Raw genomic sequence first — 27,967 nt, 5'->3', positions numbered from 1 at the left:
CAGGGCCTGCCCGCCCTCCCAGGGGAGGATTAGGATTCCTTCCCAACATCCCATCTAACCCTGCTATTACCTCTTCCAGGGCCTTGAGACCCACGGGTGATCCTGCTGAGTGCAGGAATGCCACCAGTGGCTTGGAAAAACCTCTCCCCTCGTGCCGTGCTGGCCCTGAGGACGCTCCCACACGGCCGAGCCCTTTTCCCGCCACTGCGCCGGCGCCATTTTGTCTCCTTCGTGTGCCTGAGGGGTCCGTGAGGGGCTGGAGGGGGGGAGTGATGGACTGAGGGGTCTGTGAGGGACTGTGGGGTTTGTTAGGAGGTTGAGGGGTAACTGAGGGGATACATGATGTGCTGAGGGGTCCCTGAGGTGGCTGAGGGGATGTGTGATGGATTTAGGGGTCGATCCATGAGGGGTCTGTGAGGAGGCTGAGGGGTAACTGAGAGGGTATGGATGGGGTGAGTGGTCCATGGGGTAGCTGAGGGATCTGTGAGGGGGTACATGATGTGCTGAGGGGTTTGTGAGCGGGGCCAACTCCTGCTGCGTTTTAAATCCTAAACGACCGTTTTTAATTTTCCTCCCGTCTGTGTGTTCCCAGTGCCGGTTCCCCTGACCCGACTCAGCTGGTGTGAGGTACGGGCACTGAACAATATTTAACTTCTTCGGAGGTAAGAATATTGCCATGCCTTGGAGGGATGCTGAGGTGACTTTCCTGCATAAGGAAATGTAAATCCTTCCCTCTAATGGCGTGGGAACAGATTTGAGGGACCCACTGTTCAGTGGTTTCTCCAAGGCAAATTTGGGCCGTTTCTCTGTGAGAGTGTGGTTTGAAATGCTCTCCTGGAGAAACCACTTTTTTTCTCAGATCACTGCTTACTTGTTTAAAATGTAGACTATTTCTTCTCTACCCTGTTGCCTGATGAAATGGTTAACAATTCTCACACAAGGTGCCAGGTATAAAGACTGCAAAAGCCCCTCAGGACTTTGTTATAAACATTGAACAGGCATCCAGCAGTTCTCCCCTATTAAAGGTTATTAAGATTTGGACAACGTGATGGTTCCTTTAACAAAGAAAAGTAGAATCTGACAAGTATTTGTTAAATATCTAAATGTCTCTGAGGTACCCATGAAATAATAAGAGGCATTCAGAGGGGCTAACAAAGCCCCACTTTGGCATCACTAGAAAGGACCTGAGTGCTCACAGGACTAGGCAGCCTGGAAAGAACTAATTTTCACAAATTTTATTTTAATAAATTCAGAACTTTTCTACTTTAAGGAAGGAATAAACCCGCATTTTAAAGTAGTTTAATATTAAGTCCAAAACCTCAATTAAGGTGTTTTGCAACCCAATGCTTTTCTTTCCTCACATATAAATTGCCCTTTTTATATGAGCTGCCTCATTAAATTCAGTTGGACTTCCCAGAGAGAAGGAGGGTAAATATTTTTCAGAGGCTGGTGCTAATGGAGTCATTTAATGATGAATAATAAATAAAAATCACAGACTTTTATTTGAGAAACATAGGTAGAGTAGTCACAGTAAAATTCATAACTTCCATCGCCAAATGCAAACAGTAAAGAATTGTCTACTTCAGATGGCTTGAAATGGCTTTTATTGAAAACAGATGCTATTAGGTCAAAACATTTGTGTTAAAAAATAACTTGTTATTCTCACTGTGAATAGTCTGAAGTGATTTGCTTAGATTTTTAAAAAATCTAAATTAGTTTTCTCCAGTTTCAGATGAAGAATGGCTTATTCTAGTTCAGCACGGGACTTTGTTGCACTTTCAGATCTGCATCCAAACCTCGCTCGTCCCGTAAGTCTCACAGACCTGGTCCTTTTGTTCCGAGGTGAAACACTATCTGACTGTATTATATTACTGCAAAATTATGTAATTGCCATGGATTTAGGCACTAAGAGCATTAGTGTAATCGTCAGACAGAAAGGACCTTCCCTCCTTTGTGTGCAAACCAGCAAAATGAAAATTGATGCTGTTGTTGTCCGCAGTCTGCGGGTACCACAACTGCAGGTATTGACCGGACAGCTCAATGTCTGCGCCTCAGAGGCTTCTTTGTAGCATTTTAAATGGCTGCTGAGTTACTGAAGGCATTGGTAAAGGTATTACAGAGTCAGCTTTATGCAGCCACAATGTATCTGGGACCATCTCGCAGTCTTGCACCACACCTACAAACGCAGAGCCCACTCCTGGTGTGCTCAGTCCCTCTGAGCTCATAACACTGTCCGTTGTTAACACTGAGTTATTCACACAAAACCTTCAGAGAGAGGTGTTTTACCTCGATAGAAGTCTCCCAGTTGCATGTCGGATAGGGTTGTTTTTGTTTCTTTGCAATGAAAAGCAGGTTTGGCTTGGAAGGGACTGGTTTGGGTTGGAAGGGACCTTAAAGCTCATCTCATTCCACCCCTCCTGCCATGGGCAGGGACACCTTCCACTAGACCAGCTTGCTCCTGAAGAGAGTAAAAATAAGTTTTCCTGTTTTCACAACTTTTTATTTGAGAGGGGCAAAATTGAACCTTTGATTATTATTATTTTATTTTAAACAACTGAAAGAGAAATCACAGAAAAGAGATTATCTAAGAGAAGCTGTTTTATATCCTAGTTATATTTTATATTTTTCCATCTTTTCATAAACTCCTGTTCTCCAAGAAAGCTAATTTATCGTCATTGACAGTTACTCTCAAGTAATGATCCACTAACTCAGTTAAGAGCTTTGATTTACAAATAAAGCTCATCTTGAGTATTCCTGTTAGTAACATGTAGTAATGAAAATATTTTTCTATAACAGCAATTCATGGTAGACCAATCAGTGTGTGCTTAGGATGTTAAAACAACTGAACAGATATCATTTAAAGCATCAAAATATTTATTAGTTTGCTGTTTATTTTTAAAAGTGAAATAGATTGAAGTATAAACACTTGCAGGATTGGGCTGAGCAGCTTCAAGCAACGCTCTGCCAAAAGAGGCAGCACGACTCTCTTCCAAAGGTCTGTGTTCTGCTCCTCCTTCTTGGTGCAATTAGCGCTTGAGTAGCTGCACAATAAGCTGATCAAGGAAATGATCTCTGGAACTTTTCCTTCCCCCTCCCTCCAAAATAGTTTCCAGCCAGATCACTTCCCTCTGCCAGCTCACAGTGCAGGCCTGGTGTTAGAGACAGAGAGGGGAATGAATTTCCAGCAGGGACACGCAGATTTCCTTTGGAAGCTGCAGATTTCCATCAGCCTAATTCCTGTGGGGAGCCATCCGAAATGTCAGTTCTTTTGACTGGTGGTGAGATGCAGGCAACGCACTCTGATTTAACTGATAAACATTTTTTAGAGAAACAAAATCCAAAATAGAAAAATATAACCTAAATCACTCCAGGCTGTGGACAGAAAGTCTTCCACCAGAAGATGCACTAACCCTGCTGCACAGTGTCCTCTCACTGGGTGCCTGTCGCTGCAGGATAAGCAGTTCCCTTGCTCCCTCTAGTGATTCCAAGGGAACCGGGAACTGCCGAGCTGAGTTGAGCAGGAGTCAGTACTGTTGCAGTGAAGTCAGGCGGATCAATTGCTTTGTGAACAGGTACAAAATTAACTCAGGGGGATTACTAGATCGTTCTCCTGCCCTTGCTGGCTGACTCCGGGATTCTGCTGGAATGACACAGGCAGTGCTGAGAGAAGGGCTCGAGTGGAGAAGCTGTGGCTGCCCCAGCCCTGGAAGTGTCCAAGACCAGCCTGGACAGGGCTAGGAGCAACCTGGGCATAGTAGGAGGTGTCCCTGCCCATGGCAGAGGGTGGAACAAAATGGTCTCGAGGGTCCCTCCATCCCAAACCATTCCAGGTTTCCCTGACTGTGTGAAGTGGAAGTGCGATGGGTGCTTTGTGTTTTGAAGGACCCTGGCAGTGCTGCACTGTCGGTCTCTCCTTCCCATCCTTATTCCATTCCAATTTTCATTGCTGACCTCTTAAATCCCAAGCTAGCACTGCAACACTTCTCTCTCACTGAGGACTGTCTGCTTTAGAAAACCCTAAAATCCACCACACAGCTATATATTAGGAATATATATCTCCATATATCTTCACAGCTGCGTTTGCTCCCAGTGGTTTTGTTTGATAATTAAGACCAGGGTGCTTTTACATAACGAACACAGGTTTAGCAAAGCAGAATAAGATTGATTTTGGTTTCAGTCACCAAGAAAGTTCCTTGCCTCAGCTGCCAGTTGAAAGACAGCCGGAAAGAGGCACCTGTGGAAATTCAGGTTGCTCACAGGAGGCCAGGGTGACTGCCCTCCCCGTGGGGGCACACGTGTGTCTCGTGGTGCTGACAGCCAGGGAAACCTTGTGTGTTGAACTGCAAAATAAATCCTGTCCAGACTTTTCATGGTGCATTTAAGGAGATCTGAGACCTGTGCAGAGAGCATGAAACAACAACACTGCTGCCTACCTGAGGAGAGATTGCTGTAGAACAGCCAAAACTGTGACTGTTTGAGGTGAACTTTTGTCCTCCCATTGTCTTTGCAAACAGAAACAGATGCATTGCTTTTAATATTTTTATTAGTGGCTATTTTTTCTTTAAGTAAACTCGTGTGTTTATGTTTTAGTTTTCATATGGTACTGCGGAATAAATAGATTAAAATGATTACCAGTCAGAAATATGTTTATTATCATCAGTAGAGTATAATTCCATGAAATCTAATTCATCATATACATCTGTGTTTAATCCTTGTGTTCTATAATCTCTTTATTTTTCAGAATGTAATCGGTGTGGTTATTGGGAAAACAGATGTCAGAAGCTTTCCAGACCGAAAAAGTACAGTCCCTTTTAACTCTTTTTACTTCGTTTGCTTAAAGGGTATAATTTGGCAGAGATGGCTGAAATCAATATTGAAATTATAAACAGACTCCTCAGGGTAAAATGTATAGAATAAAAATGCGCACACACACACACACCCACACACCAAAAATTGTGTGTGTTTGAGAACCACGATGGAAGAGCAGCATTGCTTTGGTTAAACCTTATCAATTAGAAATTGGAAAAGCTCCCTCATGGAAGTGTAGTCCCTTTCTGAACACTAATGTGTTCCTTGGAGAGCGTCAAAACAGTGGTTCTTCTACACATGTTCCAGTTAGAAATGCAGCTGCGCTAGGAATTGTGCCGGTGCTGTTTGGTTTTGCAGACATCGGGTCCGAACGATACACCTTCAACTTTACCATCCGCGATTCACCGACTTACTTCATCAACGTGCAGGCCTGGGGCAGGGAGGAGTACATCAGAGCCCTCTCAGAAAGCTTCAGGGTCGGGGACTGTGGTAAGGCAGAGCTCCTTCTTGCCACGTCTCTGTGTGCGTGTAAACCGGCGTTTTGTGTTGGTGGCTTTGCTGTGTTTTTCTCTGAGGACTCAGAAAACAGGCTAATTGGAAACAAATTGTTCAGTTATGTTAAGCATAAAGGGGAAAGGAACAAGATTCCAAGGATTTAAACTCAAAACCAGTAAATATGTCAACAAAAAGACCAGGCACAAACCCACTGAGTGCAGCCACTCAGAACTGGCCTGTAGAGAACCAATCTAAAATCTTACATTATACTGACTGCTTATAAATGATTAAAAATAACCTCTGTAAAGTAGTTTGGTGTTAGTCCTCCCTTAGTTACAGATATGACTGTGATTGTTCATAAAACCACAACAAAGATCTCGTCTTTGTTTACAGTATGTGCTTTTATCTTGTTAAATTAATAGAAAGCCTTTGCTGCCCACGGCTGTTTGGGTAAATAAAACTTGTGACCATGCAGAGCACACACACGAAAACTCAGGGCTGTTGTGTTTCCACTGCTTGTCTTCAGGACTCGTGGGGCACTTGGGCCATAACATGAGCTGTCTGGACAGATGTGGCTTTCAGCACGAAAACATTTGGCAGTAGTTCTTTCACACACCTTCTCCTTTCCAAAGTAACCTTGGAAACAATAATTTTTAGAGTAATCTCTCTTCCTATGTATCTAGAAGCAATTTTCTAGCATTACTAACATTGCTTATCAATGTTTTGTTTTAGTTACAATAGAAAATCCTTTAATTCAGTCGAAGGAAGCAGAAAGGGAAGAAAAATTCAACCCTGTAACTCCTAGGTAAAATTTAGAGTAGTTGCTTTTTTTCCAGAAAGATCAAAGTTGACACTTGCTTTAGTTGTCAGCCAGAAATATTTGGGGTTATTCTACTTGTGAAGCTGTGCCTTCTTCTCTGTGTTCATGTGTGGTGAAAAAATCTCAGAGAGGAATATATTTCTCAGGATATGGTGATAAAGTCATTATGTTCTTTGTAACTAAGCAGAATAAATTTCATTCTTTGAGTAAAATCTACTCAAACTTTTTATTTCTTGAGGGAAACAATAAAAGAATGAAGTTGTTTTTTCACAAGAATTAGCACTTTACCCTGTTGATACAGGGGTGAGTGCAATGCTGATGCTGTGATTTGTTCTGCAGTTGCTACAAGTTACTGCTCAGTGAAAATCATTCAGTGGTCAAAACCTCTTCGTGTTACGAAGCTGACACCAGGCTCCTTTCCCTGCTGCACCTGCCTGTCAAGGACCCTCAGGATTATTATTCCCTGGGGGATATCGTTGCCAACGGACAGAGCCTCAATGGAAGAATCCTCAACGTGCTCGCAGCTGTGATGTCAGTAAGTCAAGGAGCCCCAGCAGAGGAACTTCACTGATAATACAGAGTTTGGACCTCAGAGCACAGGACTCAGTGGGGTGGCTTGTTCAGGTTGGAGCCACTTCAGCTGAGTGACAACAACCACACACACCCTTTGAGACTCTTGTTAACAGCAGGAGTGGTCTCATTTTTTTAGTAGCCTACAGAGGTTTTTTCCCCCCCTTTTTCAAACTCTTCTATTGTCTAGGTTGTTACTTTTATTCTTCTAAACACTCAGTAGGGGAGAAGTGACTTCTTCTTTTTTCTTTTTAAAGGTTGGGGAGCCAAAGTACTTTATGACTTCAGACAAAAGGAAAGGCCAGAGGTGTGAAGTGAAGCTGTTCGATGAAACAGAGAGGTCTTTTCCAATAGTATGGTAAAATGTCTTTTCATTCACTAAACGACACAAATTAATGCAAGAGTAGGTACATGAATTAACTGTTAACACACACCTGTTGTAACACTGGTTTTTAATTTAGATGCAGTTATTTAGGAGGCAACCGTGATGAGGCAGCAACGAAGACTGAAAAGAGACTTAAAAAAGAGATGCATTAGAGTGGCCTCACATATATTGTGCAGTTTTATGGCTTGCTGACAGCCTGCTGGCTCTCGAATGGCAAAATGAAGCTTAGCTCCAAATAGTTCCTTTTTTTTAATGTGGACATTTGAACTAATTCAGGAAATGGCATTTCAAACCAGCTGCAAAGGCTGTATGTTCCTTCCACAAACTGGGGAGGGGGAGAGAGGGACGTGCTTTGTGTTTAAAGGCAAGTAGAACTAACAAGTGGAATGGAAAGAGGTTGGAACAGTTTTTAAACGTCTAAAATAATGGAGAAACATTTTGATACAACTTTGGCCATATTTTCAAACTCTATCCAGTTTACAAACAACTCTGTATCCATACCACTGATGCACGTAAACAGTGACTTATTCAAGAGGAACATTTGCATTTTGCCCATAGTCTGTCCAATAATCTTGTGCCTTATCTACGTGCAAGGACATGTATAATATATATTATATATATTTTATTAAATGACCTTTGTTCCCTCGAGAGAAGGAGCAAGACAGCACTGCACTGTGTGAGCTGCATTACCATCAGTGGGATGTTTCACACAGTTTATTCTCACAAACACAAAATAAACATCTACAGTGTGAAGTCTTCCAGCCCCTGGGCTGCCACAAGTGTTAATTTGGAGCAGCACCTCCAACAGCCTTGTTTCAGAGCTGGCACTTGAGCAACAGAGTTGTAGAGAAGGGATTTCAGAGCTCATTAGTGAAGAGGTGGCTGAGCAATGTTAGATGGAAATAAAATCTTTTTCCAGGGATTAAGCAAGAAACCCCACCAGATCAAATCTGTGCTTTGGCAGTGTACTTGCCAGCCACATTTAGGAGGAACTGAATGAGATTTTATCAAGGGACCTAAGCATGAAATTGCCATTTTGAGGGATACCACTGACCTCACTCCAGGCTCATCATGCACAGCTACAAAGATTCCAGTGTTGGAAAGTGGCTGAACATCTGGCCAGGGGATCTGAGCAACCCCAGCACAGGCTCAGCTGACAAACACGTCAGCTGGGATTTGCTTTAGTTAGAAATTACTTTTATCACAGCTCTGAAACACACACAGCATTTTACCAGGTATATTCTGCATTTCATCATTTATTTTATCCTGCCTGGCATGGGATAAAGTAGGGCCTGGCTTAGACTGTACAGAAAAGTTACTTGCCCAGAAAGCATCCTGTGTGGCTGTGGATACACATGGAATCTCACTGGCAAGTGTGTGTAACAAAGCAGTCACCTCCCCTTTGACTACTTTTATTTTCACTATATTATTTAGTAGTTAAGTACTAAACAGTTTGAGTGCTCCTTCAAAAATATTTTGATACGTTGACTTTTGTTTAATTTAGTTGGGATAACGAATCCATCCAGCTGGCACAGAGTTGGATCCCTCAAGAAACAGGTATAACAGTCTGGTTTTTGTTTTTACTGTAGCTCTTAATGTAATACTTCTTCTACACTAACAGGGCTGGGGTTTTTTGTGCACAGTTATATTTGCATCAGATGTGAGAATAAATTTTGACAAATTCAGGAACTGTATGACTGCAACTGTGATATCCAAAACCATCATTACAACTAACCCAGGTAAGAGCTGCTGAAGTACTGCTTTGGTATTAATAATAATTATAGGCTATAATGCATTAATTAATCTATTGGAAGTCTAATGTCTTCTGCTTGTTTGTCTCACAAAGCTCCCTGCTTTTTGTCTGATATGTAATGACCAGTGCCTTTGGCTTCCACCACGATTTGATTTATTTTATTTATCTAAACAGTCTTCACATATTCAAAGCAAAACCAACAGTTAAACTAAAAAAGAGAAAAGTGTCTCTTGGCTGATTCCAAGAGACAACGTGTTGGTACTACCAGAACACAAAGTTGTAAAATATAATGCTGCTGTTATTTTTCCATGCACCATATCCTAATAACCTTTAAAAAATACATCTTCAGAGACAGCAGAAGCAAATGTTCTCTTCAGCTTCATCAAGGACAGTGCCCAGTCAGGAGCTCTGCATGACAGAATGAAGGAGCAGGCAAATGAATCCATGAACTGTAAGTATGGATGCAGACATTGATTTTATTTAACTGTATCCCGTGCTTTCACAGTGCAGCTGAAAGAATTCTTGCCCTGTGTGTTCAGAGAAACAAAGCTCAGGTACAGCCTGGCTCAGTATTTATATCTGCAGAGTTGTGACTGGGGCTGTCCCTTATTTTATTAATGAGGTATCTTCAGTTGACTGTGCCAACTGCAGCCTGTCTGGTGTGTTCTTTCTGTCCTGAATAAATATGAAAAATTGAGAGGGAAAGTTTTTTTGTCAAAAACTCATTTTGAGGGATACAAAGATTAAATAGTAGATATTTTCCTGACTTTAGTTCCCTTTTGCTTGACTTTCTCAACAGGAAGGTGTGGGGGGCTTTTCTGATGCTTTAGATCAAACCCTCTCCTTTTTATTACCTTCAGATCCTTTGTTGCTGTTGCTCTTCTGCATTATTTCTTGCTCAGACGCACTTAACGTGTCTTTTATTTTAGTGGAGACTATAGTTGATGTTTATACAGTGGAACAGCTGAAGGAAAAAGCCCTCCAGGGTGATGGGAAAGCTGACCCTGTCTATGGCATTATTTATGGCTACATTTCCACCCTGGACATTGATGATAATGTGTCCAAAGTTATGCGCAACAGATGGTGAGCAACTGCTTCAAATTGTATTAAAAACTGCTTGCCCTCCTTCCCTGACCCAAATGAGATGGAACACTATTTTAGTCCGTTTCTGGAAAAGAAATAAAGCTCCTCTGGAGGATGCCATGTGGATTTCTGCTGGGTAGACTCCCACAAGTAGCAAGGAGGAGGAGTTGGCTCCATGAAGAACTTGCTCTTTCTGGTCCTAGAGCCAAGAAAAAAGAGGCCATTTTGTCCCAGACAGACTTGAAAGTTTAGAAGACGACCAATTTTTTTTTATTTTTTTTTTTTAAGGACAAAGTCTCTTGGGAAATTTCAGCCTAGAAAAACGTTCCAAGCGAGGGGGAATCGCATATGTGCATTAATTACCTTCTCATGTTTCAGCTCGATCTGCCGGCTCGTCGTGAACGAAATGTCAAACGCTTGCACTTTCTGCAGCGACGTCTCTCCAGAGTCAAAGTCAACCTTTGCAAGCTTTGACATCCTCGTGGATGTGACAGATCACACAGGAACTCTCCGCTCCTGCTACCTGTCTGACTGTGTGGCTGAGGAGACCTTAGGCTGCACAGTAAGTAGGGAGGAATTAGGTTGTTATTTGAGCTGTGCTGTGAAGCCTGATAACAATTACAAATGTGTGACAATGGTCTCTCTGCGTGTGTACAAGAGTTTAAAAAATTGCACCTATGTATAGACATACACAGAGCTTTTTAACAAGTCCAAAGTTAGAAGTCAGCAGCTGCTAATAAGAATTGTGTTAAATGTAAGAGTGAACACCCAATCCAAAATATTGCTTCATTTTAATTCACACTTTTCTGAGAATGTGGTTGGAAATCCCTAACTTTGATTCTCAATTTATTCTGGTTAATTTGACTGCCTGGGTACATTATCACACCATGTTAAAACAGAAAAATACAGCTTAGAAGTGTATAAAAATGGTGTAAGATGCTCTTTTCAACATCAGTTTGTTGTGGAGATGTTGTAATCATATGCTGAAGTTTCTGGGGTGTCCTGTTAACAGGTCCATGAATTCCTCATGCTGGAAGACGACCAGAAGACTGCACTGAAATGGCAACTTCTTTTGGAACGAAGCAAGATTTATTTCAAAGTTAGTATTTAATCTTAATTTAAAACAAGGGCTCTTTTTCACTTTTAAGCTTGCCCTTCTTAGCAAAAGTGTTCCTACTCTCCCATCTCCCCCTCCCCTGTCCCTATTTTCAGGACAAAGCAAATGTTTTCCTCAGCAGTGACAGGTACGTAGCATAAATGTGCACTCATACAGGAAACAGTGTAAAATACGGATCCATCTGTCAATCATGCTGTGTGACATCTGAAAATAATCTAGGCCAAGGTGCTGAACAGCAGTGAAAACAAAGACCCCTAATTATTCTTCCAGGTTACTTTGTCACCCAACTGGAGAACCGGGATGAAAGTGAATCTTCTTTCCTGCAAACTGGCAGATCCTGTGGAGGCGACTCAGAGCTTGCTGGGAAGAGACTGGAAATAAGAGGTTATGCTATTAACGATGGGTAGGAAAAACACTTCCTTCCCTGTGCTATTAGAGCTGGAATTCTTTTGTTGCCAGGTTTTGCCAAGTCTGTTCTGATGGTAGAGAAGGAATATGCATTACTGCTACCTGTAAATGGGCTTCTGGGTTGATCTTCTTCAGGTGACTGTACTGCAGAAAGTAACCTGGGCCTCAGCTTAAAAGTTAGTTCTACCAAAGTCAACCCCTTCCAAGGGGGGTGCAAGGTTTCTTCACTCAGCTGAGACCTCTGGAAACATCAGAAATAACAAAGAGGTCAAGATAGATCTGTTGACTTCTGTGTTTTAACTGCCTTGCTACTTTTGTGTTAAATAAATAAAGACCCACTTTGAAACACTGCCTGGGTTTGTGGTGCACCTTGGCGAGTCCAGGCATGGAACTTGCGGCAACAGAAGAGGTGACTCTCTTTGGGGCAGACTAAGGCTTATAAATCAGAGTCATCAACTAGCAGTGCCCTCTGACAAGCAAACCATCAGCTGAGACTGTGAGCAGCACAGAGGAAAGGACACTTCTTTACCAAAGTAGCTGTGCTTCACTGGACATAAAGAACCCAGGTATGTATATTTTGCCTTTCTCCCTGTATTTTTTCCCTATTTTTAATCTATTTTTCCCTATTTTTAATCCTTAGCTTCCCCTGCCATTGATGTGTTTCCTCACCTTCTGAGCACGTTGGGACTCAGCCTGTTTCAGATAGCGGGAGATGCCACAGCCCTCCTCTTGCAAGGGATTTGTTATGCTGGGACACCCTGAGGAACTCGGGTCACCCTCGTGCCCTACCTACCCTTAAAGCAACAGAGCAAACAGCCACAGAAACGGTGAATTCTGACGAGAATCCCCCAGGATTGCATCCCCTTCTCCCACAGGTGGGAACAAGGGACTAAACACCCCAAAAAACGCTGCCAGTGCTGGGTCACTGCACCCCTGTCGTAGCAATAAATGGTTCAACATTTTCCAGCCATAACAGTTCAGATTCTGAAGTGAATGTTTCCAATAATTTAATCCCAGCTCGGCTCTGCTGTCAATGCAGGGCTGGAGACCCAACTGCACATGATGCATTGCTGCTGTCACCGTAACAGGAATGTTTGACAGGCACGAGGAAATGGAAACAGGACAGAAAGTTAATTCCATCCTTCCTCTTCCAGAATTGTTCACTCTGATGTCTGTTTTAACTCTGCAACGTTCTGCTTTCTTTTCACAGTCTGATGTGGAGCACCCTGGACCAGGCAGCTCTCACAGAGGTGCTTGACTTTGGGAGACAGGAATTTTCTCCGTAAAACTCCCCACTTTTAAGAACAAATCTTTTTCCTAGCAATTATTAAGATGTGACTCCAGTAAATGGAAGCATTTAACTTGGTGCTTGCACGTATGTAAAAAACCTATTCCATCTGTTTCTGTCAGAAACCAGTCAGTTCTGTGCAACCCTTGAAAATGCTAAGTTTTGATGTTTGTGTGGGGAGGATTTTTTTAATTATATTTTACAGCTCCCTCTGTCGCTCCATGGAATTGAAAGGGAACTCGCTGTCATGCAAACTGGTGGGGAGTGTTGGATCAGCTGGAGTTTGGGGCTGGGGAAAGTTCCACAGCGTGGCTTTGAGCAGCTGGAAATACTCAAAACCTCCAACTGCTGCACTGCATTGTCAAAGTAACAGCAATTGCTGCAGTTACATTTTTATTAAAATTGGATTGAAATCAGTAAAAGCAAAGACAAGTTTACTGGTGATCTTTACCCAGGAGCCTCTTTATTCTCGATCTTTTGTATTATTTCAATTTTAGAACATATTTAAAGATCAGCTTAGGACAAAACCCATTTACCAAGCATCTGGCACACTTCCTGCTGCATTCGCCCCTTGGAGTGGGAGGAAAAGCCATCCTCATTTAATTTGTACATTTGGAAAATGCAGGAGGAATTGTAAAACTAATCAAAAAAATCAAACATTTTTCTTTTGTAGAACATCCCAAGAAACTTTCTGTGAAGCTGCAGTTCTTGATTTACTGTTACACAGATACCTCCTCCATCACCACTTCTTTTGATCAAAAATTTTTCTTTTTAGGCAATACATTGGCAAAGCTCAAATCATCCCAGGCGAGAAGCACCCACAGCACTTGGGCCACGGAAATGTTTGTTCACCAGATGTTCCCCAAGGAGCCTCGTCCCAGGTAAGCTCCTGGTTTAGGATCGCCGTGTTTGCTGGGCCACCTTAAACCGCATGGAGAGCACATCCCTGATCCCAGCCTCTATCTCATCGTTGGCCTCCACGGACCCAGTTCCTTTGGGGGACCCCGTCAGAATCAAGTCCCCTTCTTCCAGGGTGAATATCTGACTGATGTAGCTGATGAGATAAGGGATGGAGAAGATCATGGACGAGGTGTCCCCCTCCTGCCTCAGCTTTCCGTTCACCTTGAGCCAGATCTGCAGCTTGTGAGGGTCTGGGATCTTCTCCTTGGGCACGAAGTCACTGACCGGGCAAGACGAGCCGAAGCCCTTGGCCAAGGTCCAGGGCAGCCCCTTCTTTTTGCACTCCGCCTGCGTGTCCCTGGCCGTCATGTCCAGGCACAGGGCATATCCCGCCACGTGCTCCATGGCAGCCTCCTGGGACACGGCCTGGGCCCTCCTGCCGATGACCACCCCCAGCTCCACCTCGTGGTGCAGGTCGCGGCAGTAGTAGGGCCGGAGGATGGGCGACCCTTCGCGCACGTAGGCCGAGGAGGGCTTGAGGAAGAAGAGGGGCTCGGCGGGCAGGGCGTTGCCCATCTCCTTGGCGTGCTCCGCATAGTTGCGCCCCACGCACACGATGTTCCTGCCCCACTCCCAGAAGCGGGCCAGGGGTTTGGAGGAGGCCATGGCCGCGGCGCGTCCTCTCCCCGGGGCTGCGCGGCCGCCCTTGGGCTGTCCTTGCCGCTCCGCCGCCGCTCCTCCGCCTCCTCGGCCGGGTCAGCGAACGAGCGGCGGGCGGGCCGGGGGGGCCGGGCGGGCTCAGCGCCGCCCCCGCCGCTCTGCGGGCCGGGCCGGGCCGGGCCGGCTCTGCCGCCGCCTCCCGGCGCCGGGCGGGCAGCGAAGGTAACCGGGCCGGGCGGGGCGCGGCGCACGATGCTCGGCGGGGGCTGGCGGGGGCTCGGCGCCGCCCTGGCAGCCGGGGCCGGCCTGGGGGCCGCCCTGCGAGCCGGTACGTGCGGCGGGGGCAGCCCCGGCGGGGCCGCGGGCGGTGTGCGCTGCTCCGGGCGTTTCGCTCGCGGCTCCCGGCGCGGGCGGTGCTCGGGGGGTGCCGGGTTTGCGCTGACTCACAGCCCCAGGCAGGGCAGGTCCTGCCCGGCCGCAGCCGCGGCTGTTCCGTGCGCGGTTCCCGTCGCGGAGGCCCCGCGGAGGTCCCGGGCTGCGCAGCGCCGGTCAGTGCTCGGGGAGGAGGGCGGGGGTTCGGGGCTGGCGTTCGAGCTGGGCTCCGTGGGTGACAGGTTGTGTTGGCGATGTAAACAGCCCCCAGAACTGCCCCAGCTCTGCGTTTCCATTTCGGGCCTAAATACTGAGAGTGTTTCCCTGCCCTGACGTAGAGCCTGGGCTTGGGCTTCAGAGCCTCTCGGGGAAGGTTTGCCAGAGGCCTTTTGCATCACTCCGGGTTTAAGAACTGGAGAAATGAGCGAGAATCCATCGGGATTCACTGCAGACACAGAAACCCTGCTGCTGTCCTGGGAGCTGTCACACGAGTGCCTGGCAGCTCCCGAGCTCCCTGGGCTTGCAGGGTGGGCAGGCCGAGTGGGACCGGGAGCTGGCCTGGCTCTGGGGACCAGCTCACCTGGTACTGTGAGGAGCCTCAACCCACCGGGTGTGCAAAAAATACCGGCGTGCAGAGTGTGCAGAGTGTGAGTGTGGTGTCTCTTGTGAGGCAGTGCAGGGGTGTGCAGCTGGGTTTGGGCGTGCAGTCGTGTCTAAGTGACAGCCTCGTCTGACACAGGAATTTTCCACTCTTTTATGTAATGAAAAGAGTAACCCAGAGTGCTCTGGAGGAAATGCACGAAGCAGCCCTGTTCCAAGGGAACCTGCTCTGTCAGTCTGCAGCACGTCTGCGTTTTGTGATGACATTGACACTTCAGCTGCAACCCCTTTCCTCTTGGCCACTCCAGCTGTGCTGAGGAGCCGTTCCAGGAAGGCCAAGTGTGTGATTCAGGGGCTGCTGGCTCTGCCCTCCCCGCTGCTCTGCTGCAGGCCTGCAGTCAGGAGGGATGTGGTACAAAAGTGAGCGAAAATGAAGTCACCGGGCGTTAATTTTGGAGCAGAGCTGTGTGTGTGACAGGGAGGCAGTGCTGGGCCAGAGGCTGGGCATCACCTGGGGAACAGCCCTGAGCTGAACCAGCTCTCAGAACGCGTCCTTCTCAGAGCAGGGCACTCCTGCTCTGCTCCGACTGGGCAGGCTGGAAAGGTGCAGCTGAGCTGCAGATGGGAATTCACAAGGAGTGAGTTTCCTTCTTGGTGAATGCTTTCTCATTCCTTTGTTGAAATTACATGTTAGAAAACATTTCCTTATGTGGCGTAGCTTGTTTGTTTGTTTTGTGAGAATTGTGAATTAAACATGCGAAGAGGCTTTGGGACCCTGGCCAAGGTTAGAGATGGTTCACAGGAAAGAAGCATTTTAAGTATCTGAATAATTCCTTTGAGTTGAAGTTAAGGTTGTGTTTTCTTTTGTTTGGTTGTGTTTTTTTCCCCAGTTAGTGTCTGGCATGCAAACAAACACCCAGCTCTGGTGACTGACAGCAGCCAGAAGTGCTCTGTGTTAGGGAGTGGGAATTTTTTTTTCCTACCAAGGAATAGTAAGGGCTTTTTTGTGTTGTTCTTTTTTTGAAAGGAGTCTTCTGCTCCAGAGGAACACTTGGCAGGTATGGATGCTTTCCTGAATACTTCACCATCAGTACCCAGTGCATGCCTCTTCCATCCTGCCTTGGGGTTTTCTCGAGCACGGTGTTTAATTTTAGTGCCATCTCCCCCCTGATTTCCCTTCCCTCATAAGCAGGTGGGATGGTGGAGGTAGAAGGAGGAGAAGCTCTGGGCAGTTGCATCAGAAGTCCCTGCCAGTTGTGGGCTGGGTTTGCAGCAGGAGCAGCTCTCTGGCTCCTGCCAGGGCTGGATCTCGCTTTTCCAGCCCCGTCAGCCCACGGAGGAGCTGCAGGTCTGTGGGGCTCTTCTCCCTGGAGCAGCTCCTATCAGGGCTGGGCAGGCCTGAGCTGCTCTGGGAGAGTGGGGCAGGGAGATACCAGGAGGTGGCCACACAGGGAGCGTTGGGAGCCTCAGGGAGAGTCGGTGGTGCAGAATGGAAGGGGGCTGAGCCAGCACAGCTCAGCCCAGCACAGCCACCTCTGGGGCTGAGCAAACACCTTGCTGGTGTCCAGGCAATGATTCCTGACCTGCAGGGTCTGACTCCTCTGTCCCTGCACGTGTGTGGACCCAGGTCTGAACTGCAGACCCCCAGCAATGGGAGACCTTGTTTTCTTCCTTTCCCTTCCTTTATTTTTTATGGCAGAGCCTCGTAGGGCTTGGTTGCTTCTTTAAGAGCTGCTGATCTGTGCCTTGAACAGTGGAGCCCAGGTTATTTGCCTCTGGAGTTTGCTTCTTGGATCTGATTAAACATTTAACCGAAAGCAAACATTTCCATGTTCCACTGCTGTTGCCTCGGGGTAGCCTGTGAGCAAGAGCCCTGTGTGTGCCTGTTCCCTGGCCAGGCAGGGAGCCCTCCTTCCGTGGGGAGCTTGACTTGTGTCCGTGGCTTGTGCAGGATGTCACCTCCCCAAGTAACAAACCTGATATTTCTGTTGTAGCAAGGCCTGTATTTCTGTATTTCTCCTTCCCCCCTCCCTCATTTTTGTCCTTTGGCTCTAATGTGGCCTTTTGTGATTGTTGGGTTTTTTTTGCAAAGTCACTGTCCCAGGCTGACCTTTGTCCAGCTCTTCCCTCTCTGTTCTGCTTTCCTGCCCCTTGAAACCTCCTCTCTGATCCAAGCACAGTGTTTCCCTTGCATGAGCAAAGTGTCCCATCCTCCTTGGGGACAGCTGAGGGGCACAAGGTGACACTGCTGGGTTCCAAGGTGGTCTCCCTCCTCTGGGATCATGGATTGGGGGTCTTGCTGTGCTCTGTCCCGCTTTTTGGCCCTCCTGGGCTGAGGTGTGGCTGTTTTTGGGGAGCCCAGGTCCAGCCCAGCTGCGAGCTTTCTTTCTGCACACGGAGCACGAGCGGCGCCAGCCCAAGACGGTCCCGCAAGCCGACATGAAGGTGGAAATCCTGCCAGCCCTCACCGACAACTACATGTACCTCCTCATCGATGAGGAAAGCAAGGAGGCTGCCATCGTCGACCCTGTGAACCCCCAGAAGGTAACAGTGCCCTGTGAGCAGAGTGCTCGCTGGGGCTCTGGGATGTCCTTCCAGGTTGCTGCAGCCACGAGGGAATCGCTGACGCGCTGACTCAGGCGTGGGGAAGGGCAGGAAATACTGGCTGTGCAGGGCTCCCAGCCACGCTGCCTCCCCAGCCAGCCTGGCCCTGGCTGCAGGGCTCCCTGACCTCAGCTGGGGTTTGTTTGGCCCTTGCTTTGATGTAGAGCAGAAAAGAGGAAACGGGACTGAGGGCTCAGTCGCTGGCTGGGTCAGAGCCCTCGTGCCCTGCTCTGGAACCCCCTGGGGAGGGATGAGCTCCCTGCAGAGCTGCTGCTGTGCCCTCACAGCTCTGCTGTGTCCAGGTTACTCACTCCAGGGGAGGGGTAACTGCCCTTGTGTGCCCTGTGCCCGCAGGTTCTGGATGCAGTGAAGAAGCACGGCGTGAAGCTGACCACTGTCCTGACCACCCACCACCACTGGTAACCACCCCTGCCCTGGGGTCCCTCGGCACAAACACAGGCAGCCAGGAGCTGCTGCTTTTCTGGCTCAGATGGGTCTGTGAGCAGCAGCTGAGGTGTGAGGAGAAGGGTCAGAGCTCGTTCCCTTGGGCTTGCTTGAGCAGATGCATTGCCCAGACCGTGAGCTCTGTGTGTCGGTGCCTTCAGCCTTTAAAATGCTGATTCCTCCCGGGTGGCCAGTGCAGTACCTGGGTATGAGGTGGCTGTGGCTGTGGGAGGGAGCAACCTGCACTGAGGTGCCAGGGCATGCCCGTGAGGTGTCCTGCTCACAGCCAGCAGCTGGGGGAGGATCCAGGTGCAGATTAACTCTGCCAGGGGTGTAAAGAGGAATGTTTTGCTGTATCAGTGCTGAACCTGAGCAACCTCTGTGGCTGGAGAGCCAAAGAGCCAGCCCTGATCTGGACCAACCAGCAGCACAGGGGAATGCTGAGCTGTTGGATACCTGTGTGCCTGCTCCATGGTGTCCTGTGGGACTCTGGATTACATATCCCACTTATCCCATTCTTTCCCTGCCCTGGTTACTGGAGGGTACTCTCTGAGCCCCTAAGGCTGGTGTTTGCCAACTAGGCAGGAACTTATTCAGGGATTGTTCCTCTCTCTCGCTGCCCTAATTACTGGAGAAATTATCTCCTCTCACATTGACATGGCTTATTCTTTCATGTGAGGAGTGTTAGATACTGGGAGAGTGCCTGATCAGAGGTGATCATCTGGAGATTACCCTTGCAATATAAGTTACCATCAGTTTCCCTTCATTCCCTCCCAAATCCATTTTTCTGATGTTCCAGGGACCATGCTGGAGGAAATGAGAAGCTTGTGAAGATGGAGACGGGGCTGCACGTGTACGGGGGAGACAACAGAGTGGGAGCTCTGACACAGAAAGTGTCCCACCTGACAGCACTCAAGGTAAAGGGAGGGACAGCTCCTGCGGTGTCACAGCTGGACAGGTGTGGTCTGCCCCGAGGCAATACGTGCTCCCAGCTCTCTGACCTTTCAACACCTCTTGGCTGGAGGAGTTGAAGTGCAGCTTTCCCCCTTCTCCAGCCCTGTGCTCTGTGACCCGCCCTGTCTCGCTTTGGCTGCTGAGAGCATTGGCATGGCCCAGGCAGCTGGGACCTGCTGGGTGTGCTGTGCTCCTGGGGGGGTCAGAACAGCCGTGTGACAGGGCAGGGCTTGTGCTCTGCACTGATCAAAGCCGGTGTTCCTGTGGGAACGACGGCTGGAACACGGGCTGAGGGGACAGGGGGCCAGCAGTGCCAGCTGCCTGCGTGGCTTCTCCAGAGCTAAAGCAGCAGGCCTGGCTGGAGCCAGGCTTGGAACCAGGCTGTTTGTTTACAGGAGAGCTGGCAGATGACACAAACTGGTGTGAATGTCCCTGCTGGCCTGGGGTGCACCTTTGGGGGGCAGCAGCACAGGAGGGAGCACAGGGGTACAGGGGAAGCTGTGGGGATGAGGCTGTGTTTAATCCTTCCCTTTTCCTGAGCGTCATCCACTTCTTCCCTTCAGCTTTGTTGTTGTTTGGAGCTTTTTTACGCCTGGTCAGCTTTGTTTAGGGGTTTGTGTTGCTCTGGATCTCTTGGCTCTTGCTGCCAACTGGGCACTGAGTCCCTCTGCATGGAAATGAAAGAATCTGGCAGTTCTTTGTTCCAGCACCTGCTCTCAGGAAACAGCTCCCTCCCGAGTCCCTGCCACAGACCTCCCTCACTGGCCTCCCCAGGAGCAGAGCTGATGCTTCCTGGCCAGATTTGTGCCAGCTTGGGCCTGTAGGAGCACTAGAGCACTGTAATAGTTGTATTCTTTTCTAACCATCCGATGGGTAGCAAACAGAAGCTTAAGCTCCAGTCTTCTGCCTTCTTCTCAGGTGGGATCTCTTAATGTGAAATGCCTCAGTACGCCGTGTCACACTTCTGGACACATCTGTTATTATGTGACTAAGCCAAATAGCTCCGAGCCACCTGCAGTTTTTACAGGTGAGGAGTTGGGAGGTTCCCTTGCAAAGACAGAAGCCCCCTCCCTCTGCCTGGGTGCCTCTGAGTCTGGCTGTGCACCCAGCCCTTCCTGCCAGCGCAGCTGCTTTAAAACATCCACGTCTTGCCCCCCTTGCCGAGTAGGAGTTGTAGGTGGAACTGGTGAAACCCCTCTGGGTTTGGAAACCAGGGCAAACGGCATCAGGAGTGAGTTTCTTCCTTGAAACAAAGAGCTGCTGGTTTCCTGTCCCAGGCCAAACTGGCTGATCCCAGAACCTGTTGCTTTTCCATATATCTGTACTCGTGTCTGTAACAAAACTGAGGGAGGAGCAGATAGAGGAGTAAGGAGGGCTGGTGCTCCACTGCTGGTAGCCAGGGTCCAGATCCTGGTGTGGGGGGCAGGGTGCCCCTTCCCTGAGGCTGTGCCCAGTCTCCCCAGACTCCAGGTCATCCCTGTGCTGCTGGGTGTTCTCCAGAGCTTGCACCAGCTGCTGCCTGGAAGATGTAATGGCTTAAGCAAGATTTTAGGGAGCACTGGGGAGAAATGCAGAGGTGACTCATCTTTGTTCAGCTGCATAGCAAAGAGCGAGTTCCTCGTCTGCTCCAGAAGGGACAGGAGGGGACAGCAGGCTGCCCACAGCTGGGGAGGTGCTGGCAGGGTGTGCCTGGCCAGGCTGTGGGGTTTTTGTGCCTTAGAAACCGCGTTTGCCACGTGGGTTTTTGTGGCACTGAGCCCGTGTGGGGCAGCCTGGCTGTGCCTGTGCCTTCTGCTGCTGTGGTGGGTGCAGCAAAGGCAGGACTGAGCCCTGGGGGACCCTGTGCCCAGGCTGTGCTGTGAGCAGCCTGGGGTGGGTCTGATGCCACATCCCCCTCCCTGGCAGGTGACACCCTGTTCGTGGCTGGCTGTGGGAAGTTCTTCGAGGGAACCCCGGAGGAGATGTACAAGGCACTGATCGAGATTCTGGGCAGCTTGGACCCCAGAACGGTAGGAACTCTCCTGGTGTGGGAGTTAACCAGCCAGAAACCACCACAGGCAGCAAAGAAACTGCCTTCCCAACAGTACTGCTGTTCAAAGGGAGATTTTCCCCTGTGTGGAAGAAATGACATGGGGAGTTGTCTTTGATGGAGTCCTCTGGGAAGGAAGTGCCTGCCCCAAATGTGGGGAAAGAGCAGGGGCTGCTGATTGAAGGCTCTTGAGCTGGGACATGGGGCTCTTTCATCTGTTGAACTGGCGGGTAGTCCTGGCTGGTGGCTCCTGGCACTTGTCCCGTGCACGTCTCCAGTGGGAAGTGCCACGTGCCCTCAGGTTGACTTGGTTGTTCCTGCTGCCCCATTACACTGGTGGTGGCACCTGGCACTGCTCCTTTGTACCTTCAGAGTAACCCAGTGTCACCTTTCCTTCCCTTCCCTTCGCAGAGGGTTTACTGTGGGCACGAATACACCATCAACAACCTCAAGTTTGCTCGGCACGTTGAACCCAACAATGCCAATATCCACGAGAAGCTGGCGTGGGCCAAGGTGAGCTGGGTCACCCTTTCCCTGGACCCGATGGTTTTGTGGAGGAAGAGCCTTGCTGAGGAGGTGGGGGAGATGGGACAGTGCTGGGGAGAAAGAGGGGTGGGAGTTGAGAGACAGGAGCTGTGGGATGTTGTGTTCCAAGGAGCAGGGCCTGGCTGTGCCCAGAGAAGGTAGCTTGCTGTCTGGTGGAGATGTGGCCCTCCTTGAAAACTTCCTGCTGTGCACAGGACATTCCTTGCTCACCAAACATTCCCTGTTGCAGGCACAGTACGACAGTGGAGAGCCCACCATCCCCTCCACCCTCGCAGAGGAGTTCACCTACAACCCCTTCATGAGAGTGAGGTGTGGAGGGGGCGTGGGGGTGGGATTGTCCTTGTGTTGGGGATGTGGGAAGGTCTCCAAAGAAAGAGCCATAAGTGGGAATTGTTTCCTGCCTCTCATATTCCTGTTTGGATGCCTCCAAGACCCTCCTTAATACACCCTGGCCGTGCTGGCAGAAGCTCGTTGGGTTTGAGGGCTGTGCTGAGCATCCATCCCTGTCTCAGGGGGCACAACAAGCTCTGTTGTGATTTTTTTCCCCCCTGTCCTGCTCTTCCCTCGTGGCAGGGAGAAGACAGTCCAGCAGCACGCGGGGGAGACCGACCCCATCCGCACCATGGGGGCCATCAGGAAGGAGAAGGACAATTTCCGAGTGCCGCGGGACTGAGCACCGCCCGCCGACCCCGCCAGCGCTTCGACCCTTCACCTGCCCTAGGAGTCAAACCTTCTGTTGTGATTGAGACAGTCCTGTCTAGGTTTTTATTTTGTTTTAATTGAGGAGGAGAAAAGCACTTTGCCCCCTTGTTGAGATGTTCTATGGCATATTTATATTATGGTGAAGAATATTTATGGCTCTCTTTGCTGTCTCTCGAGCTGTCACCTGCAGATCGTTGCACCAGTGGTGGTGGTGTGAGGCTCTGAGGTTGGGCTGGCAAGGATCAAACCTGGAGGTTTAGGAAGAAGCTCCTGTTAGTTTTGGAGGAGCCTGATGTGGATGCAGACAGTGGGACTGGGGCTGAGGTGCCTTTGTGTAAAGCAGAGACCAAACACAGTAGTTGAGGAGTTGAGTGTTTCTTCCACGCTGCTGCTGCTGCTGCTGCAACGTCCTGAGTGTCGCTTCTGGCCCCACTAAAACCAGTTCCCAGTGACAGACCTGCTGTGCCACATCAGGGTGGCACACTTCTGTTTCTTGCTGTCCATAGGGCTAAAAGCCATCCCTGCCCACAGGCAGGGTGTTAGAACTGGGTCATCTTTATGATCCTTTCCACCCTAAACCATTCCAGGGTCGTATGACTAGAGCTGTGTGACCCCAGCTTGGAAACTGCAGGGAGGGAGCTCCCCTTGGGCTGCTTTTCCAGCAGGGAATAGTGTGTCCAAGTGGATGAATGGGGTGAATTTTGGAGGGAAATAAATGCAGGTTTATGGTGATTGGGTCTTCCCCTCCTGCATTCCCGTCCTCCAGCTTGGGGTCTTTAAATAAGAGATGTGAGTGACAGGGTGGGACCAGCCCCATGTGGCATTGGCATCTTTTATCCATCTTCCTCCTCATTTTCTTTTCTTCCTGGTTCCTTGGTCTCCTCTGTACCACAGACCTACTCCAGGACCAGAGATTGTTTCAAACAAATGTTTTGCAGATGAAACTTTGAAAAGATTCAGATGATTTTGGTGTCTGTTTCTCCCCCTCTCCCTGGCACACGTTGGTAGGTGATGCCACGCTGGAGCCTGGAACCACCTGGGTGTCACCTGTGTCCCTGTGCCTGCTGTTCCAACACCTCCTGCATGGCATTGTATGAGCACCAGGTCTTTATTTGCTTTAAAATGCTAAATTTTATGTAAATTCAGAATGAAAAGTGGTACTTGAAGCTTTGCTGCCTCCCGAACTGGAATGTTGTGCTGCTACACTGGAGTGGCTGTGACAGAGGAGAAATAAATAACGGCTGGAAATGGAGCTGTTTGGGGGTTCTTTAGCCCCCAGATTTATGAATTGATTTATTTTGTGCAAGTGACTGAAGCCAAACAACTGGGAGCGTCTTTCTACCTAATCCTGGGGTGAGCAGGTGGCATTTTGGGATCCTCTGGGGCTTTATTAGAGGTCTTGTGACAAGTGTACTTTCTCGTGAAAGGAGAAGGGAGCAGGAGGGGGGAGCCAGGGGGGGTCGGGCTCTGCTCCCAGGGAACAAGGGACAGGAGGAGAGGGAACGGCCTCAAGCCATGCCAGGAGAGGCTCAGGTTGGATAGTGGGGAAATTCCTTCACAGAAAGGACTGTCCAGCCCTGGCACAGCTGCCCAGGGCAGGGCTGGAGTCCCCATCCCTGGAGGGGCTGTGGGTCCGTGGGACCCCAGGCTGATGCAAGAGGGGGGTTGTCACCGTGGGAGGTTCCCTTTTCCCCTTCCTTTCCCGGCGCGGCGCTGCGGGATCCGCGCCGCGTGTGTGCGGTGTGTGCGTGGAAGGGCTCTCCCCGCCCCACGCTGCGTGATCCGCCCCGCACCGCACCGGCGGGGGCGGGACGCGCCGCCCGCCCCGCCCGCAGGTACCGCCGCGTCCCGCGGGGGCTCCGGGGGTCGGCGGGGGCCGGGCGGGGGTCCCGCACCCCCCTTTTGCTGCAGCATCTCCCCCCCACACACACACCCCGCTCTGCTGCCGCGCCCCCCCCGCGGCCGTGCCGGTGCGGGACCATGAAGGTGAAGGTGATCTCGGTGCTGGAGGACAACTACATGTACCTGGTGATCGAGGAGAGCACCCGCGACGCCATCGCCGTGGACGCCGCGGTCCCCAAAAGGGTGAGATGCGCTTGGACAGCCCCCCCCCCCCTCCCGGGTGGGCTGCGGGTCCCACGCGGGGGACGTGCCCGTGGGACAGCGGGCTGTATCCGTGGCCATCCCACTGGCAGGACCGGCCCCCTTCATCCCTGGTGGAACGTGAAGGGTGCTGGACCCCTGTCCCACCCACGCCCGGGCTGCGGGGGGATTCCCGTGTGGCCGTGCCCGTGCCGGAGCTGGAGCCCACGGCGCGTGGGAATAACCCGGGATAAACCTTTGGAGCGCTCCTCCCGTGCCCAGTGCCGCGTTCCGGGAGCTGCGGGGATGGCAGTGCCCGGGGTCTCTGTGACCCCCCGTGCCCCTCTGTGCCCGGGCTGTTGCGCATCGTGCAAACGCTGTCGCGGTTTTTAAGCGTTCGGTGCTGACTCGGACGTTTCCTTCCTCTCCGAGGAGCTAATCGGGAGCTGCCGGGAGCTGCTTGTTCCTGGCCCTGAATGTTAAGTTGGCATCAGGAGCAGCCTGCTGGCAGCCGGGCCGGGCTTGGCAGCCCCGCGTGGCCCCTCGCCCGGCCAGGGTGGGTTGCGAGGCCACCATTTCCCCGCGCGGCTCCTCTGTGGGATCGCTGGCCGTAAAATGCCACCGCTCCCCACGGGAGCAGCGTGTTCCCACCCACCTGCTCCGCTCTGGGTCGAGCCTTCACCCCCACCTCAGCCCCCCCGTGGCTGCTCAGCAGGTGGTTTTGGGTGATTCCTGGTGCCCTGCTCAGCTGGGTCAGACAGGTCCTACAGTGGCTGTCCCAGCCACGGGTGGGTCACCTCCTCTGCCCACTCACATCCCACTGCACCGGCTCCCTTTCAGTTGCTGGAGATCGTCAGGAAGGAGGACGTGGTGCTCAGGGCCATCCTCACCACCCACCACCACTGGTAAGTGTGGCCCGGTCGGGGTGGCCGTGGCCTTTCCCGTTCCCTTCCCTGAGCTCCCGTTCCCTGCTCTGCTGGCACAGGGACCACGCGAGGGGCAACGAGGAGCTGGCGCGGCTGTGCCCGGGGCTCAGGGTGTTCGGGGCCGACCAGCGCATCGGGGCCCTCACGGACACGGTGACACACGGCCAGGAGCTCACGGTGCGTGGCCACGGGACCGTGGGAGCGTTTGGGGCTCAGAACCCTACACGGGTCCTGCCTGGTGGGGTGGCTGGGGCTGGCACGGTGTGGTGCCACCCAGGCCTTATCCAGAGCACCACTGTCACCTCTGCGACCCGCTGAGGTGATGCCAAGGGGTCTGTTTGTCCCCTCAGTGGGATCCTGACCCTTCTCCCCCCACAGTTCGGGGCCATCCGGGTGAGGTGCCTCTTCACCCCCTGCCACACCTCAGGCCACATGTGCTACTTCATGTGGGAGGACGATTCCCCGGATGCTCCCGCTCTCTTCTCAGGTATCCCACCTGCCCACGTGTCCCCCGTGGGTCCTGGAGACACGGGACACACTCCCTGTGTGCTCCTGTCCCCCCATACCTGGCACTCACGGGGTGAATCTGGAGTGTGGGGCACCCCTGGCACCCCTCCCTGGGCACGGGGCTGGGGTCCCCTCCGTGCCCAGAGCCCTTTCCCACAGGTGACACCCTGTTCGTGGGAGGCTGTGGGCAGTTCTTCGAGGGGACAGCGGAGCAGATGTTCACGAACCTCACCCAGATCCTGGGGGCTCTGCCCAAGGACACGGTGAGTGCCACAGCCCAGCCCCCCTGGGAGGGACCCCGCAGTCAGGAGGGGCTGGGGGCTGGCACAGTGGCGGGGATGGGTTGGATCCAGCCCCTGGAGCAGGTTTGACGCCGGGTCCTTCCCGCTGGGTCCACAGAAGGTGTTCTGTGGCCACGAATGCACCGTCCGCAACCTCAAATTCGCCCTGAAAGTGGAGCCGGAGAATGAAATGGTGAAGGAGAAACTCGCCTGGGCCAAGGTAAGTGGCCGTGCCCCCCGGGCTGGGGCCCAGGGATGTCGGATGCCAGCGGGATTCTGGATGTCTCTGGTCCCTTGGCAGCAGCGGGATGAGGAGGACCTGCCCACGGTGCCCTCGACGCTGCAGGAGGAGTTTCTCTACAACCCCTTCCTGAGGATCATGTAAGCAGTGCCAGTGCCTGGGGGGGGTGAAGGGCCCCAAAATCCACTCCCCTGTTCCCTCCAGCAACATCCCCTCTTCCAGGAGCTTCACTAACCGGTGGGAATCCCAAACCCTGGGGAAGGGGAGGGAGCCTGGACGTGACATGGGGTCCCACCCACTGCCCAGCACAGGGCCCGTGTGCCCAGCAGTGCCTGGCACCGGGATGGGGCTCTGTGGGTGGGGCAGGGGTCCCGTCCTGCCCCCCAGTGCCCAGCAGAGCCGCTGTCCCTGCAGGGAGGAGCCCGTGCAGAGGTTCACGGGCCAGACAGACCCCGTGGAGGTGCTGAGGACGCTCCGCACCGAGAGGGACAACTTCAAGAAGCCCAAGGAGAGGCCCAACCCCCCGGCCATGCTGGCCTTCGACTGGGGGCTCTTCAGCCCCTTCCTCGAGAAGAAGTGACGTCCCTGCCGTGCTGGGGGTCCCTCCTGGCTGTGCCCAGCCTGGACTCGCTCCCAGCTGGGAGCTGGTGTTTGTCTTTAACCCGCTCTTTGAGGCTGCTCTGTTCTGCTCTGCTCTGCTCTCCAGCTCTGTGTGTGGCTCCCGGGGCAGTCCCTGGGGAGCAGGAGCACGTGAGAGAGCCCAGGCTGTGGTGACCCCCCTGCTGCTGCTGGCAGAGGGTCAGGAGGTGTTTTGGACACAGGAGATCCCGTCCCACAGCCCCGTTCCCGTGGAAGGGAGCAAAGGAAAAGCGTGGGAAAGGGGGGATGCTCAGGGACTGTGGTGCTGTAACCCAGCAGGCTGTCAGGCTCTCCTGCCTGTCCTCCTGCCAGGCCTGGGGGCTGCATCCCATTCCCAGGGGATTGTCTGAAGCAGCCACGTCTCTCTGGAGCCCCTGGGCCCCTGCCAGGCCCGGGATGGGCAGGGATGAGGCACAGAGGCTTGGAGAGCCAAGGGGAGCTGGGAGTGACTGGTGTCACTGGTGTCCGTGGTACCTACCCAGCTGCAGCCCTGCCCTGACAGACACCCTCAGCACAGCGGGGTTTGGGGGGGTTTTCCCCCTTTTCCCCTGTTTTTCTAGTGGGATTTGTAACAGTCGCTGCCTTCAGGAGCCACTGGAAGCCCTCAGCCCACGTGGGGGGTGCTCAGTGGAGTCCAGGAATGCCCCAACCCCCTGGATTTGCGAGAGGCTTTCCAAGGGCTGACAGATTTTAGGCTGCCACACGTCCATTGCTTTTTTCTTCCACTGGAAACCACTCGGCTGCAACTGCAC

At 51.2% G+C, this 27,967-nt stretch overlaps 4 protein-coding genes across 8 annotated transcripts; 3 read left to right on the top strand and 1 right to left on the bottom strand.

Moving 5' to 3' along the window:
- Positions 1–558: 558 nt before the first annotated feature.
- On the top strand, positions 559–11,791 carry MEIOB (meiosis specific with OB-fold). Of its 3 annotated transcripts, none has more exons than XM_027905437.1 (14): positions 559–662; positions 1,727–1,808; positions 4,742–4,799; positions 5,167–5,298; positions 6,037–6,109; positions 6,464–6,659; positions 6,952–7,052; positions 8,584–8,636; positions 8,723–8,818; positions 9,182–9,283; positions 9,762–9,915; positions 10,294–10,477; positions 10,928–11,014; positions 11,303–11,791. In XM_027905437.1, exons 2-14 carry the CDS (start codon positions 1,740–1,742, stop codon positions 11,411–11,413), a joined length of 1,416 nt encoding a protein of 471 aa, XP_027761238.1. In that variant the 5' UTR covers positions 559–662; positions 1,727–1,739; the 3' UTR covers positions 11,414–11,791. The 3 variants fall into 3 exon arrangements, with proteins under 3 accessions (XP_027761238.1, XP_027761241.1, XP_027761239.1); XM_027905440.1 differs by having other exon boundaries at positions 560–662; positions 1,733–1,808; XM_027905438.1 differs by having other exon boundaries at positions 560–662; positions 1,717–1,808.
- Positions 11,792–13,161: 1,370 nt separating this feature from the next.
- Positions 13,162–14,374, bottom strand: FAHD1 (fumarylacetoacetate hydrolase domain containing 1). Its single transcript, XM_027905428.1, has one exon. The coding sequence runs from the start codon at positions 14,292–14,294 to the stop codon at positions 13,623–13,625; it is 672 nt and encodes a 223-aa protein (XP_027761229.1). The 5' UTR covers positions 14,295–14,374; the 3' UTR covers positions 13,162–13,622.
- Positions 14,375–14,455: 81 nt separating this feature from the next.
- Positions 14,456–23,791, top strand: LOC114068957 (hydroxyacylglutathione hydrolase, mitochondrial). Of its 2 annotated transcripts, XM_027905435.1 has the most exons (10): positions 14,458–14,510; positions 16,288–16,318; positions 17,623–17,804; positions 18,219–18,283; positions 19,108–19,225; positions 20,181–20,289; positions 21,168–21,271; positions 21,703–21,804; positions 22,067–22,146; positions 22,411–23,791. In XM_027905435.1, the coding sequence occupies exons 3-10, from the start codon at positions 17,700–17,702 to the stop codon at positions 22,508–22,510; spliced, it is 783 nt and encodes a 260-aa protein (XP_027761236.1). In that variant the 5' UTR covers positions 14,458–14,510; positions 16,288–16,318; positions 17,623–17,699; the 3' UTR covers positions 22,511–23,791. The 2 variants fall into 2 exon arrangements, with proteins under 2 accessions (XP_027761237.1, XP_027761236.1); XM_027905436.1 differs by lacking the exon at positions 16,288–16,318 and having other exon boundaries at positions 14,456–14,510.
- Positions 23,792–24,450: 659 nt separating this feature from the next.
- HAGHL (hydroxyacylglutathione hydrolase like) lies at positions 24,451–27,246 on the top strand. 2 transcript variants are annotated; one of them, XM_027905434.1, is made up of 8 exons: positions 24,451–24,624; positions 25,462–25,526; positions 25,607–25,724; positions 25,926–26,034; positions 26,214–26,317; positions 26,454–26,555; positions 26,640–26,716; positions 26,991–27,246. In XM_027905434.1, exons 1-8 carry the CDS (start codon positions 24,520–24,522, stop codon positions 27,154–27,156), a joined length of 846 nt encoding a protein of 281 aa, XP_027761235.1. In that variant the 5' UTR covers positions 24,451–24,519; the 3' UTR covers positions 27,157–27,246. The 2 variants fall into 2 exon arrangements, with proteins under 2 accessions (XP_027761235.1, XP_027761234.1); XM_027905433.1 differs by having other exon boundaries at positions 24,452–24,624; positions 26,637–26,716.
- Positions 27,247–27,967: the final 721 nt, after the last annotated feature.

The sequence above is a fragment of the Empidonax traillii genome, unplaced genomic scaffold, assembly GCF_003031625.1.
Source record: "Empidonax traillii isolate 1590-97213 ecotype Southwest subspecies unplaced genomic scaffold, ASM303162v1 scaffold1155:size169172, whole genome shotgun sequence".
Lineage (NCBI taxonomy): Eukaryota > Metazoa > Chordata > Aves > Passeriformes > Tyrannidae > Empidonax > Empidonax traillii.
The sequence above is the reverse complement of the archived record's forward strand: the minus strand, read 5'-3'. Positions and strand labels throughout refer to the sequence as shown.

What these genes read in the sequence shown, in the direction of transcription:
- FAHD1 (XM_027905428.1), bottom strand. Translation starts at nt 14,294, where the DNA reads ATGGCCTCCTCCAAACCCCTGGCCCGCTTCTGGGAGTGGGGCAGGAAC.
- HAGHL (XM_027905433.1), top strand. Translation starts at nt 24,520, where the DNA reads ATGAAGGTGAAGGTGATCTCGGTGCTGGAGGACAACTACATGTACCTG. An exon ending in ACGCCGCGGTCCCCAAAAGG is followed by an intron (nt 24,625 to 25,461) that starts GTGAGATGCGCT and finishes GCTCCCTTTCAG; the next exon opens with TTGCTGGAGATCGTCAGGAA. An exon ending in GGGCTCTGCCCAAGGACACG is followed by an intron (nt 26,318 to 26,453) that starts GTGAGTGCCACA and finishes CTGGGTCCACAG; the next exon opens with AAGGTGTTCTGTGGCCACGA.
- LOC114068957 (XM_027905436.1), top strand. Translation starts at nt 17,700, where the DNA reads ATGAAGGTGGAAATCCTGCCAGCCCTCACCGACAACTACATGTACCTC. An exon ending in CTGACCACCCACCACCACTG is followed by an intron (nt 18,284 to 19,107) that starts GTAACCACCCCT and finishes CTGATGTTCCAG; the next exon opens with GGACCATGCTGGAGGAAATG. An exon ending in GCCACCTGCAGTTTTTACAG is followed by an intron (nt 20,290 to 21,167) that starts GTGAGGAGTTGG and finishes CCTCCCTGGCAG; the next exon opens with GTGACACCCTGTTCGTGGCT.
- MEIOB (XM_027905437.1), top strand. Translation starts at nt 1,740, where the DNA reads ATGGCTTATTCTAGTTCAGCACGGGACTTTGTTGCACTTTCAGATCTG. An exon ending in TTGGATCCCTCAAGAAACAG is followed by an intron (nt 8,637 to 8,722) that starts GTATAACAGTCT and finishes TTTTGTGCACAG; the next exon opens with TTATATTTGCATCAGATGTG. An exon ending in AAAGTTATGCGCAACAGATG is followed by an intron (nt 9,916 to 10,293) that starts GTGAGCAACTGC and finishes CTCATGTTTCAG; the next exon opens with CTCGATCTGCCGGCTCGTCG.